We start from the raw sequence: 15,858 nt of genomic DNA on the forward strand, positions 1-15,858 counted from the left end.
ATAACTTTAAACAATGAACTATATCAGACGCACTTCGTAACCGAGTCTTAACAAAAAGCAGTATTGCTTCAGCTCAACAAAGTTCAACGTAATCAAGATTCAAAGGGTCACATAACCACATTGACTGAAAATGATCAACTGCACTACATCAGAACTGAAAAGTAAAAATGACGCAGGTCGTTCGTCAAGTACTTCACGTCCCCGTCCCAACAAAACGAGAACGAACTTAAAACTAATTTAAGAAGGTGAAGCTTGAAGCCCGACAGTTTCATTTGCTCCTGTATCTGAATCGCCCATGTTTCCAATCCTGTATGAAATATTGAGTAGAGAAATAATCTAAGTGATATATCCATCAGTTAGTTGATTGTTAATCTCAAGTAACATCAGACGGATGTGGCAAATAGGTTTCACACTGTGATATCAGAGTTGAACCCATTCTCCTATCTTTCTCTTCTCACAGTCTCTAGATACTTTACAGCTATAAACCATTCTTTAACTACACGATTAAATAAGTTAATAGATATGGTACCTTCGACTTGACATTATTTCAATAGCTTCAAATGTAAACCAATCTTTTGAAATTGGCTATCTAGACGTATATTTGAATACAGAAATGTTACAATTGCTTGAAACGTCATATGTCCATATTGCAAAGCCTTACCACGAGGGGCCAAAAATGAAGATGTACGAGAAAAGAATGCAATCTCTAAGAACGTTGGTAGAATCTATCAGGAATAGGAAATGACATGATGACAGATATTGAACGATAACCATGGCGGATTTATAATAATATTAGCTTTAGACTGTGCAAAGTTTTTATGTCAAAAGCATGATAAAATATCGCAAGGAGATATAACCCTAATGAAAACATATATCAGACTTCATAACTTTTTCAATTATTTTATTTGATAGATCAGGACCTTGCACTAGCTGACTGGAAAAAGGCTCTAGAAAAACTTTAGTGGTTTTCATAACCCATTTAAGTATCAGTGAAATGTTTTGAATATCGGTCGTCTGTTTGAACACCATGCAATATGAATTAAGCCTAACGAGAAAGGCAAATACTTGACAATATTCGATATTTTCACGTAGTTTTCAGAGAAAATGCTTTAAGTTTGAAATTAATTGTGACGCTATTTTCATTCTAAAGAACCACTAATTATGAGCGAGTTATCAATAATATTGGTTTTTCCGTGACTCGGCGCAATTCAACGGTTTGAAAGGCGAGTTCTCACGAGGCGCGAAATGTCAAAACGATTTTTCATTACACGGGAGATAGGAATTCAATATGAAATGAATCTAATTGAAATCTATCTATGTGGTCTCCCGCCATTCAATGGACATAATTTTCATTAGATAGTATTTGGTAACCTAAGCTAATAATATGCTTTCAAAGGAAACTTTTGGCTTAAAGATTTTGTCGTTTAATGAATTCAAATAGAAACTTTCTAATAACATCTTTATTAATTTGAAACAAAATGATTTTAGATATTTACTTTTGACGTATTTTGTTTGAAATTGCTTAAATATTCATATTTTTTATTTAACAAAATACTGAATGTGATGCTTATATGAACTGTTAAATATTCTCATCATTAGAGAAAGGGTTGTCATGTCTTGTTTCCGACATAAAATTATACTACCTCTTAGAATAGACATACAAATTAAAGTATTTAACTTGATCAATAAAAGTATATATTCATCTTTGGAATCTTTATATAAAACTATATATCCATTTAACTAAGTAATTTTGAAAAACGCCCTCTAGGCATGTTTCAAAATTACTTAGGTTCATGGATTAATACTTAGTTTTGTGGATTGGATTGGTACCCTTTATTTTAGCTTCATCCTTTACTAGACATTATCTTTCATACTATTCTTCGTACCTATTTAACGGCTAGATCTAACTCGGTAATGTAAGATAAAGACCCAATAAGTATTATCTTTGTATATCAAATTTATCTCGAACCGATACTTTATACCATTTTATAATCATTTTTGTTCTGTGTATATCAAAAATATACATACATAATATCATATACTTGATGTTGTAGCCGGTATGAAAAAAAAAAAACAATGCATAACTACGAACTTTGAAAAACGCCAGCCTAACAAACGAAATTAAGTGGATCGCATGCATCTCTTTGATATTGCTTTTCTCTATCAAGTAAATATAAGATCCATCTTTTCTTTCAATTATGTATAACGCCAGTTCGCATCACTTAAGTCAGGAATTGTAATTACAGTACAGGTGAACATCCATCTTTAAAAATGTCGTGATATTCAATATAGGTTTATCTAGACTTCATAAACATTACTGTTGACAGAAAAACCTTAAAGGTTATAACTTTCAATTGAAACTGAGACATTTTATTTCTTAGCTTGTACATTCTATAAGACTTCTCTTCGCTGACATTCGCGTATATTTTAAATCTAAAGTAGGCCGATTTTGTCAAAAAAAGCATCAAGGTATTTTTACAGAACAACAATGGTGCTCAGGAATGATGCACTTACTTCATCTTGCAGCATCTTCATTTGTGTTTTTTATTTCTAAATTATTTCTATCCACCAAATTAGCTTGATGTAAACTGTCTTTTCGTTCGTGATGGTTATGCCCAACTTTGATTTACCGTGGAGGTTTAAATTTACCATTATCAGTTTGTACATCTCTATGAGCTTAAATGTGATAAGTTGATGTGTGACGTTGCTGTAAGGCTTCGAATGTTAAACAACATAGAGGCCTTAGAAAAACAATGTCAGTTTTGTTCTTGTAAATCTTGTTGGCCCAATCAAGTAAATGAAAGAAAGACGAAAACCCCATTTCATTCCTACCATTCCTAGTTAAATATGAGATTTTTCATCATTTCACCAAACCTAGTTATTATTTCACCTCTCGGGTGATTTGTTTTGACTTATTTTAAGACAGTCTTAGCCCAAGGAGTGAACTAAGTATTTTTTGCATATATATCATAATATACAATTCAAACAGAAAGACCTCATTTCAACAAACTTCTACATGCACAATCCATCATTTTACCGAGATTTAGGTCTTTTTGATAATTTATTGTGTTTTATCTAATATAATATTTTCACTGTTATTTATGATAATAATCATTATAAACAGCTGTTTCAGAGATGATACCTTTTGTGTAATAAATGACTTACAGATAAAGATATGTTTTGAACAGATTAAAGTTTGGCTGCCAAATTGTTCAAAAGAATTAGATGGAGGTTGGCAGTGCAACGTTATATCCACCTATCGAGGAATCAAGTCCCGGGTACCACTGTAACTAACTGAATTCCTTGTTCGTTGTCAGCTCTCTACCAAACGACAATTAGATTTTGAGTCCTTGCAAAATTTTAGCGACTTTGGTGTAAATCTCGACGAACTAATGGAAAAACATAATACAAATCTATTTGCCACTCAGACAAACCGTTGTTCCCACGACTGGAATTTCAATGACCGCTCTTATTCAGATGATAAAACATTGTTATATAAGGTAACTGACATACTAACAGCTGTTGGGAGTCTACCGACATGACTGAACTTTCACGTTCAAAGGTCTTATTTTGTTTAAAGGAGCATATCCTGGTATTTTAAAGATATCAATCTGAGTGTGCGGAAAAAATTTGCCGTACTTACTTGTACGTTGTCCCAATTCTTTGGTACCGGTTGTTAGGATTTCTGTAGTTTATTCAAGTTTCGACCCCCTCTCCCCACCACCAAAAAACACAACAAACACAATGCAAAAGAATAAATCTTTAGAGATATATATTTTAAATTTTAATACCTTACTTGCGACAATATTGATCATAAGATTAGTATTAAACGGAACTACAATTATCCAACAATTGACCGTGAAGCTCTACGTATTAATTTGCAACAAATTGATTGAATTGGAACTGAACGTTCAGTTTTTTGTAATTTATGGTGTTAATGAAGACCGATAATGTCATGCCATGAAGAACAATTTGTCAGGATATTGGCCTGGTTAAAAGTAATGTCTCCGTAACTGATGAAGTGAACACCAAGATAAAAAATTTTGCAATAAGGTTATGATACCGATGACGGTTATTAACAATGCTACTAGCGACATTTGCTTTAATTGCACCCTTGATGTTATAACAGTGTCATCAGAAGGGTTGTATCATTCGTTGTAATAACCTTTAAATGTTTTTATTAACCAGCTGTATAATTTATATGATTTACATTATCATCACCTACAATACAATATAGGCTAGATGTATAATCATTATGTACATAACCAGGTGAAAAAAACCTTCAAAATATGATGAAATTGATACAAATTAAAAACGAAATGTGATATACATATTCATTTAAAATTGTTAAGATTTAACCCCGGCGAAATTATTCCATAACATGACAAATACAAAGGCAATAAAAGAAAGTGTATGATATTTAGCAGAACTGGTTGACCAACATGTGTATGATGCCTTAATGTTTTGTATTTGTAATTCAAATTCGAGTTCGATGTATACAATCATTGATCACTAATTTCTAATAAAAAAAAAATATAAACTTACACTCTCATCATTGAAACTAAATCATTAAAAGATCCTTTTTCGATAGAATAAATCTGATTATCCAATAATTGTCTGAAAAAAGAAAAAAATAATTTTTCAAGAACCTTGATTTATTCAATCATCTGATAAATACCAAGGTTGCCATTCTAAAGCATTAAACCATGCCATCTTGGTTAAACAAAATATGAGCGATGAACTCAATTACTCATTTAGATTTGCAAGCCAAAGTTATATGATATCGGAGTTATTTCACATACTGCAATTGCATTATTTTTTTCAGATCGAATATAAAAAGCATTAACGGTGGAATTATTTGTTTTTGATTTGTTGATTTCTAACTAGATTATAGACGTCATGAGATATTGTTATTGAAAGCTATTGTACTATAAACATAAATACTTACAAGATCCTAAGTTGCTTCATTCCCTGAAAGTCTGATCGACGAATAATAGTGATATTGTTTCCTTGTAGATCCCTGAAAATATATAACAATCAATAGCATTATCATTGATATACATGTATTGACATCTATACGCACTCTGTATTCTCTGTATAACATCTTAATACCTATTAGTTTATATAAAAATAAGGTTTAACACTGAAACTAAAACGTCTTTAAATTACTATTTTATTCGTTGGCATTAAATCAATGACCAGCAAATCAAGATTCGACAAAGTTGGGACCTTCAATGAAGATGTTCTAAAACCAAAAACAATTGACTGAGAGAACCAAATGTCATTATCGATGAAGTTTCATTGGTGCTATGAAAGCTTGAAGTGAAACACCTAAAAATGTGAAATAACCTCTTGACAATCCTTTAAAGGCAAAAGATAATGTATGTAAAGGAATGTATTTGATACCAATTCAGAGACAAGTTAAACTATCTGTTAAGTGTGGTTCCTGACAATCTTAATAGTTCTGTAGACTTGTGTAATTACAGGAATCTTCAAGACCTATGCACTTGAAATTTGTTAGTATAACCTCCTCGAGACAGCACTCAGTGGAGAGTAAGGTTAGTAAGGTACTCAATGGTATTTAAAGTTAAGATACGTTTTGAAGCTGATAAAACGTAGACGATAACATTGTCAGGCTGGAGAAAGATTAGTTTATAATATATAAAAAATGAAACGTTCCCGATTTCATATATTGTTTTAGGTAGGTGCCACTTTTGCAATATCGGGATAATGAGAGATTACTCTTCAGATGCGAAAAAATCCTACTTTGTATCCTAATACCCCCACGATTTCTAGTCCCCAAATATAAAGACATATTTCAAAAACCACTAAAATGCTTTTAGCATTAATACGAGATGTCATCTTATAACCCTATGTCAGTTGGGTCAAATATAAGGGTCAAAATTGGTTAACACTAAAAAGCACTTAATGACCCCGTGTAACATGTAAATTCATAGTCTAGATATCTTATTTATACCGCGTAATACATATATCATACTTTGATAAAGACATCAACAATTTGGTGGGAATGTTTCGATCGTTCCTTAAAAGAACACAGTGTCCATGCAATGATGTACACGACATTTGAATCACAGCTCATCACACTTTTGTTCAGATGGAATGTAGAAACTGCAATAATCACAATATTTAAATCCTTTACCAAGCAAATCACTAATCACTTGACAGATTATTTCTATGAGATCTGACACACTTTAATTAAGAGGTGTAATTGTACAGTGTAGGGTAAATAGAAATATAAATACTTGCTATATATATACTCCTACTTTAGATATAAAATCTTGTAAATGTTACCAAATAGTTTCACCAATTAACATATCATTATTATCATTTATCAAAACCTAATATTAGTCAAGACTGTTTGGTCAAAACCTGTACATCATAAACGTTTCTGGTTCATATTTAAGTATCCCTTTGATAGTAATCTCAGGTCCACTGTGTACAAATATTATCCTCTAATAAAATTAGTAACGATCGTTTTATGTGCATGTTTATGAGAATATGTGGGAGGTCCTAGTACGATTGGACAATGGTTATCTGAACAACATGTGTAATAATAATCAAAACTATAGGAGGTACAAATTAACGCTTAATCAAAACCCTTGATCAAAATAATATTAGACTGATAAAACATCGATAAATTTCAGTGCCGAACAGACGTAAGCGTGTGCAAGAGTTATCCCCAGTAACACTGGTATTTGAGTAGATAAACAACATGGTGGGCCCCAATGCGTATGATAGACGTGGTTGTCTAAGATGATTACATTTATTGATTTGGGGGGGGGGGGGTTGAATAATTGAAGGAAATATGAACGAGTACCATGATAAATTCGAGATTGAAAACAGTCTTACTCGTACCGATGGTTCCTGTTGCTGATTGTCATGTAGTCAAGTCATGCAAAATCGACTTAAAAATGCTTTGGATTGGAACCTTAATTAGAAAATTTAATTTGAACAGATTTCTAGTAAAAATATAGTGAAAAAACTCGCAACGTTGTCTTTCTGGGTTAATATTTTCGTCTCTCAGCGGAGACCAAGTTCGCCAGTAATAGACATTAATTATATCACCTAATGTAATTACTGAGTATTTCCACAATTTCTAATTACGTTTATTACATTTAGCAACACAGTTCTAGATTTGTGCTGTGATCAGGAATTGAGATTGGCGCCGTGAAGGAATTAAGCAAGTAATCTGATAGTCAGTATTAATGGCATAATTACTATCGAGAGAGCACCACGATCTATAGTCGGCTCTACCAAATCTGAAGTTCGTGATTGCAAATGTCAAAACGATCTGCGTTCTAAATCGGAAATAGAACTACTTATGACAGAGGATTTACCTGGTTAAAATTTAGTCCACCTAACAATAATTAGCGTCCAAAAACGCATTATGTTATCTTACTAAACATCAGCCAGTAGCAACCCAGATTCCTAGCTTCATGGTCCACCCTTAAATAAATGAGGTATCTAATATCACCTTTCACAATACAATCACTCTAAACGCTAATTCCTTGGTTCGAAAAAGGAAAATTTCCCAGATTTCGAAAATGGCCTTTTATCGTCTAGCCTGGTTTGATGACTTGCAGACGTGAAAATATGTTCTGAACAATTCCTTTGATCACGTGAAGTTATAATATGATATAGACGTAATATGTTTAATAACATATAACTATAAATAAACATTGAATTATTTCGACATTGTCCTATAACCAGAAATGAGCTACAGACGGTAACATTCTCACGGAGTATTTGAAAGTTACATTGTTTATTATACATACAAATGTACTTTTCCTAGACAGAAAATATGAAATTTACCTAATAATCGTTCAATAAAACTCATGCGCTATAATACCATATAATCCAAAATGTACATCCCATTAAGATTTTTAAGGCGTCCAGACATACATGTTATTTAGAGTGAGAAATATATACCTGCATTATTGTTCACTTGAATGAGAATAAGTTGCAAGTAGATGTATATATATATATTTTCAATTGATGAATATTTTTTTTAGCTTGATCAATAACCAATCATTAATCCAGGTATGTATTCAACGAAAAAGTCTTCAGAGAAGATCTCGGACAAGGGTTCGACAAGGAAAATAGCAAAAATAATAACGTCTGGTTCTATGGAATACTTTTTTGCGATTGGTTTAATTCGTTAATAATGGTGAAGACGACCCATATTTCCCCTGTTCTTTCCAACAGTTCCTTTCTGAAATATGGAGATTTCAGTTTAAATCAAACTTTCAAATAAAACATGCCTGATCTTGGCCAGATATTTTTCAATATGAAACATGTAGAAAATGTTTGATTTTATACCAGAGATTAAAAAAAAAACAATTGTGGAAGTAAAAGCGGACGTTCTTTGAACCAAAATCATTTCAATGACAGAAACATTCAAAGCAACAACAAAGAAATTGAGAAGTACATTTCAAGTTAGAAATGATTACACGACAAGGCAAAGAAATGTGAAAAATATGCATTCTAGTCATTGATAGTTGTTGATTTTGGCTTAGTGCTGTTTATGAATAATATGATATACTTATGTTTTATATATCTATTGTATATTCCAGTAAAGATTGTACGGTGTAAGCTGTACCTAATAACATTACAAGATAGAGACTGAAAATTGGAAAATCACGATAAGAATTTTGACAAGTTCTTTCTGAAATTCAGAGTCGAGTTATCTAAGAGTACAGACTAGTCGAGCACATAGTTCGACGAATAAATGAGCTAAACCTTTCGGGATAAAACTGAACAAAGGTTTTATGGCGTAAGCTGTACATTATCACAAGATAAAGGCAGAAAAATTGAAAATCACGGTGTGAATTACTGAAATTTAAAGCCGAAAATTCTAAGAGTACTGTCTAGTCATAGTTGGACAAACAAAATTTTGTAAACCTCTATGGATAAAACAGCGGTTTGTTACCGGTGTTTAACTTGAACCACGGTAAAAATGACAAAATTTGATCAGCATTACAAATGGCCTACCTTATGTGCTCACGTCGCGGGTTTGGTTATATGTTATTAGGGGAGGAAGGGTTTGATCCCTCAAAATACACATGCCTAGAGAAGGGACAAGGTTTTCATTCAGAATTGGAAAATTTCAGCACAAGTTCCAGATAATACGATCTATTTTCAAACCTATTTCCAGTGAAGGAACTGACAAGAAAGGAGTCTGGTCTTTCAGTGAGACTGGCTGTGCACCTCACAGATCTACGACATTTGCTCTGGTGTAACTAGTCTTCATATGGCCAAATACAGGACGTAAAATTCTGTAGTTTCATTGTTATATATATAAAAGACACTGTCAAAAAGAGAAAGGATTTCAACTAATGATCATAAAGTTTTTTTAACAACATTCTACTATAACAATGGAATCTGATAAACGAAGAAATTCCATTAGTCGCCTATAAATACCCTAAAAACCATTAAAATTACTAATGCCAAAAATAATATTTTCACCAATGACCTGTGAAATAATTTACTCTTTTAAACGTTAACTTGCATAAGAAAATGGCATCTAATGATAAAATCATGTAAGGGCGAGGAAATAAAAGTATTCTATTACTCTTGAAACATCAAGAGAAGGGGGCGTTTTTAAACATAACTAGCCTGGACACCTAGGCGACCCCAGCTATGATCACCTCAAAGAAAATCTAAAAGATTAAAATGAAAGAATGTTTGCCGACTATGTTAAATACGACTCAAATTATGCATTAACACGTCATTCTGGAGCAAATTTTTGTGAACCTAAAGTTGTTAAAGAGAATTCGACACGAAGATATGTGATAAAAATTTATCTCTTACAAGGCATACATTAAGTACGTCTGTCATAATTTCTTGTCAGATATAGAATTAAATGATCATACTGCGTCACACTGTATCGCACCTTTTTAAGCTATAAAGATGGACAACTGCATACAGAGATACTGGCTCAAGTCACGTTAAGTCGGACCTTTAACAAACGAAATCCCTTCGGAGATAAGAAAAAAAATAGTCTGACCAGTATCTGTCACCTTATCAATTTTTTATGCATGTTATATCTAATCTAGAAAAGTAACTTCATTGGTGTGTTGTGTACTAACGTAATTCGATTTTTTTGCTTTTGGATAAACATACAAAATAAAGCTCATTTTTATTTCATTATGCATGATTAAATATACATGATCTTATAATCTCTTGGTAAATTTCTTAACCTCACAGATTAAGATAAACATTTGAATTTATCAGCAGGGACCTGGCGTTCTTTGGGCAACGACGTCAAGTGTCATATAAGACAAATATCCAACTGCGACTGCTTGTTTGGTTTCCAAGTATTAGTAATTTAATCTTATCCTATCACAGCATGATGGTGACTGTTTCCGTATTATTCAGAAAATAGTCCGTTTGCGTAACACACCATTGAAATCGAATTGACAATAGTCAACATCACGTTTGTTTTTAAAATGATTGGATTTTTATACGAAATAACACAAATCATACATATTCATTATCTAATGCTTCTTGCAGTTTGGCTATTTGTTCGTTCAGGCAAGAATTGATCTGGTTGTATCTCATGATTTTACTGTTATAGATTTCGGTGAGGGAAGGTTTGATTCTCCCTTGGAGAAGTCCACTACTATACAACTTTCACTGTCGATTTTGCTTTTCTTTGTACGAGATTTTTGATTGAAGGCATAGTCTAGCTTGTACGGATTTTTATTAATATATAAAGTATAAACTTAAGGCCCACCATAGGGTACATACTAAGTTAAGTTATTTCAAGGTTAGGATTGTGGAAGTTTTTGTATGTTTAGAATTCCTTTTACAATAAGAGGGATCATAAGGTATTTTGTGAGAAGATATGATACCCTTATATTCACAGTCAGTGGTCTTTGTCATATCCATCCTGAACTATCACAATTATGCACGGTTCAAACATTAACAATGATTGTACTACTCGCTCCAATTAGAACCATTACAATTCCAGTAATCGTAGCGGCATGTAACTCCCGTTTCATCTCTGAAATGCTCAATGTATCAGCGACTAAGAATCATTGAAAACAATAGATATTGTTCTTTCAGTCTAGTATTATTGCAAAATGAATGCAGACAAAGAATTCTGACAATTACACTGAAAGTGGTGGTACATTTGGGTCTATTTCCAAGCCTTAGTTGGAAAAAATTGTTCCACAATGGGTCAAAAAATGAAACTATTGGCGAATACATAAATAAAATCAGGTAATAGGATTGAATTTCACACGAGGATTGATCACTCCCGCTGTTCGCAGTCCTTTTTTCCCGTTCCCAGTGGTCAACAATACATGAGATGTTGTATATCCTCATTGCGACTATGATGCCAAATATATCTCGACACATACTACAACGTTAAGTTTAAATTTAGTATTTGCCAACACAACACATGAATAATGTAATATTGGTACATTTATAGAAGATTATACTTCAACGTCGGTAGACAAAGATCATAAAACATGACAAAAAAAACTATAGTAACTGTAGACATGATAGAAAATGCAGCATTAGAAATAGAAACCTTTCACTCTACCATCTGAGAAACGATATATTTGTGTGTAAAATATATTAAAGTATGTTTTGTTGTCGTATTATTTCTCTACTGAACATCAATACTTGACGTTAGAATGTACGATTACAACAAAATGAATTTAGATTGTATTTCATTTTTGCGGTTAGTGCAAAGTTTAGAATCTAAGTTGGGAAATTGCACTCTGTCGTTGTCTATGCGAAAAGAGACGAACGAGACAAGAACAAGACGTAGACAAAAGGAGAAACTTCAAGATATAGTGCCTGGATTTTGTGGTCCATGTTTGTACTAAAACTTACATAGTTGTTCCCTGGCTGAGTTTTAAGACGACCTGGTTCAGATATTCACAAGGTCTTAACATCAAGCCTGGGGCAGATATAAGGAAAATATACACGAAATATACAAAGTTTTCACATTACAAGTGATTGTTTTATGTCTGTGCATGTGTTGACAAGTCTATGGGATCTCCTGTGATGTATTTTTATACATACATGTATAAAAGTTAAGGAACAAAATGTTCAGATACATCAAGAATTATCAGGTCTGATTGAAAAACATAAATCTTAAAGACGTATAGATGTTACCTCATCCAATGTGCAATTAGGGATATTGTGTATCTACGATTTCTATATTCTCAACAATTATCATTGCATTGAGTTCGAAGGCGAGACATAACCCTACTTTACACCTGGTGACACTCTAAGACTAGGTTTGTCAACCTGTCATTCTAGAGACTGTTGTAGTAATATTTTAAGTGACTATTTTCAAGGAATTTTGCATTGAATCACTCTAAAACAATTCATTTGTAAGACATAAAATTAATGACCATAAGATTTGTCAAAGTACTTAATCGGTCAACAGTTTTCATGGGGTCACAATTTTGATTAAAAACCTACTAATTGATGGTGTCAACTTCTTCTTGTAATTAATGATGCATTTTCACATCATTAACTTTCTGGTCAATTTAAAGCTGGACAGTGGTCACTCAGCAAGGCTTCTATAATGAGTAGCACGAACAGTATTTTTTCCCTCGAGGCGAGATAAACACGACCAATAAACCCATGACTTTCCTATTGTTTTAATTGTGTAATTTTGAGTACATAATATTAAACTAATTTAATAGTATGTCTATTGCCCTGAGAGAAGGAAACCTCGTTAAAAACATTGAAATACTATCTTCATCATATGGAAGCGATTTGGTGTCAATATGTATTGATCCTCTATAAATAAAAACCATAAAGAATGCGATAGCCTTGAATTGCATCTTTTCTTTTATTACTACCACACAACTACTAATAAAAGGTGGATAATTGTTGAGCCTGTCATGTACGGATTTTGACCACGGCATATAACAAAATAAGATATATTCAGGGGGGAGCTTGTAGTTCCTGCACGGAAAACTTATATAGATCACGTCTTGTTCTTTCGCATCTGTATTCGCTTTACAATCATGGAATCACTGTCTCGCAAATAGTTGGTTTCCAGCATCTTTTCGGGGCAATTCTAACCACGAGGCCTTAAACCGTCGTCTGCTGAATACTTCTGACTCGCATATATCATATTGAAAAATATTGACTACTTGTATCAACTGGTGCGTATCAGATATCGTCTATATAAAGCGAGTTGAAGCATTGTTATCAAGAAAACAAGTAATATTTATTTTAGGTATGCGCCAATATTTATGGTTATTATGTTGCAATAATAAACAGTATGGAAGCGGAGAAGATGATGGCAATAACTTGAAAGTTTACTGGCTCGCTGTTGTGAGTGGATAAAATGATGGTTTTGAGAAACGTTCATAACTTTACCATTCCAATAAGATTTGGTTTGAATAACAGTAAAAATAAGACATTAATACATGTTTTAGCGTTAGCATCATTTGAAATTCATTTTAAAATTTGAAAACTTGGTCTGAAATATTGAGATGTTGCTACTTCTTTGGAAGTCTTAAAAGGTACAAGGTTGATATCATTTTTAATAGCAATTATATGGAACACAGTGTGGACAATTTTCCTGGCGTCACTAAAATAGGTTGGAATGGATTAAGAAGTTCTTTATTAAATAAGACTTTTAATGAAGATTCTTAACCGTTTTTTGATCAAATTTGACGGATTTATGACAAAAAGTAAAAATCGTGGTTCTGTGAAACCTGTCATACACAGTATTTTAACAGTAGATTCGACAGCAAGGTATATTATATCAGCTGGATATGTATCTCTGAAAATGTTCGGCGTATCAAAAAACAAGCAATTCATTTATAAAAAGTTTGCTTCTCAGGACAAAAAGGTTTTGACGCCGACATGGATTCAGAGATGATTACATTTAACAATACGTGTAGAACCAATATTCTGTGTGTAGTTTTATTTAAGTATTCTCTCCGAGTTTAAAATGTGATGTTTGCTTTACTGTTTGAATGTGAAACCCTCTTTAAGATGCAAAGAGGACAAAAGGAGATTCAAATAAGAAACAGTGTTATATACTTCTATTGTAAAATTTTGACATTCTTAAGAGTAAAATAGAGTGTAACTATGGTATTTAGGGATTTTAAAAGTTAGTGTATATTATTATCGGTTATAAACGCGATCACAAATCAGCTATTGCGTACTTATTTTAAACTTCAAGTGCAATATGGTTTATTAAAGGGGCAGTATGGATTTTTTTTATTATTAAAATCGATGTAAATTATACTTATTGGTCTATAGTTATTGTTAATGTGAGCACCTATATTTTCCAACCTACTAGCAAAAAAACAGACTGGTTCTTGAAATACTTATATAAAGTTCTTCTCTTTTTGATGCAAATTAAATCAATTCTGTGAATATAAATGACCTTTTAATATCGTATCGAATGAAATTATATACAATCTCTATGATTCTTTTAATGCAAAATTTTTCAACTCGTATCAAGATGGTAAAAGACATTTATATGCAAATATGATAAATCAGTGTATTCACAGGTTAAAACACAGAAATGTCAACGATTGCTGATGAATATACAAATTCAATTAACTGTAGTGGAGACATTATCAAATGCACTGATCGCATCACCAACAGGTAAAATTCTTATCAAAATGTTTCTGGTTCCTAATCTGACAAAACCAGCCAATGAATCTTGTATCTAATATCATCTTTTGTTGTTATAATCAAATGACAAACCGAGTGACAACAGTCTACATTGAGTAAAATGGTAGGATTTTCTTGCTATACTTGACGATTTCAAGCTTCTTTACTGGTGATGGCAGTCATAGAGTGAGCATACCTGTCTCACTAGAATCAAAAAAAATATCAAACAATGTAAGTTACATTGTATACAGGATACTTACAATTTTTCGGTATCCTTTGGAAGATCTTTAGGAACATGGAAGAGATTTCTAAAACTACAGTCAATAGATTTATGATGACAGCGGCACGATCTTGGACAAGGGATTCCTGAAACTAATTCTACACATAGAAAACACAAAAATATAAAGCCAGCGTTTAAATTTTTAAGGAGAGCCATTTTGCTCCCTCTCTCTGTCATTCCTAATATTTTTTCGAATTGCACCCGAGTCTCCACTGATTCACGTAATAATCCAACCAGAAAAATCAAAACAATTAAAACAGTCGCAACACATCCGAAGAAAACTGCCGTAAAGTCTTCGTTACATCCTGAGTATGAACACACACTTTAATACTAGAATACTTTAAAGCCCCTTTAATAAAAATTGTTATCACTGATAGAAGCGAGGTAGTAAACGACACAGTTAACCGCGTGTAAAGTTAGACACTATTCGCTTTAAAAGCTAGTAAACCCTGATAACGTTAAAAAATTGTTAAAAAATAGAATGAATGTTGTACATCAATGTAAAACCGCTCGTCAATAGAGCTAATTTCAATAATCCTATATAGTTTTTTCTTACACTTCGCTGATAAAAATGACAACAAACTGTATTACTCCGCGATCCAAGGGGCTAAGTTTTACAACTGTCTTAGCATGTAAACTGTCTTTAAGATTCGTCTGATATAATGGACTAGTCATTGTCTATGAAGCTCTAGGGAGGATGAGTCGACTGAAGGCATATGCCAACCACCCCTTTGCATGCTAAAAGTGGACACGACCTTAACTCCGCCCACTATATTAAAAGATTAACATACTCCCGTCAATCAGGCGAGCTGTTCACGTGCGGATGGTTGGTGTAAATAAACTATGATAGGTTATGAATACCGTTATACGGTTAAGAGTCGGTCTTAAATATAAACTTTATATGTTTTGACTGAGCCTATCAGTCAACGTTCATCAAACAGAAAGCAATA

General features: G+C 32.8%; 1 protein-coding gene across 1 annotated transcript; it reads right to left on the minus strand.

Moving 5' to 3' along the window:
* Positions 1-4,217: 4,217 nt before the first annotated feature.
* Positions 4,218-15,064, minus strand: LOTGIDRAFT_162049 (hypothetical protein; the record flags this gene model as incomplete). Its single annotated transcript, XM_009057987.1, has 4 exons — positions 4,218-4,221; positions 4,546-4,617; positions 4,949-5,020; positions 14,889-15,064. 4 exons carry the CDS (start codon positions 15,062-15,064, stop codon positions 4,218-4,220), a joined length of 324 nt encoding a protein of 107 aa, XP_009056235.1.
* Positions 15,065-15,858: the final 794 nt, after the last annotated feature.

Source organism: Lottia gigantea (genome assembly GCF_000327385.1).
Source record: "Lottia gigantea unplaced genomic scaffold LOTGIsca_32, whole genome shotgun sequence".
Lineage (NCBI taxonomy): Eukaryota > Metazoa > Mollusca > Gastropoda > Lottiidae > Lottia > Lottia gigantea.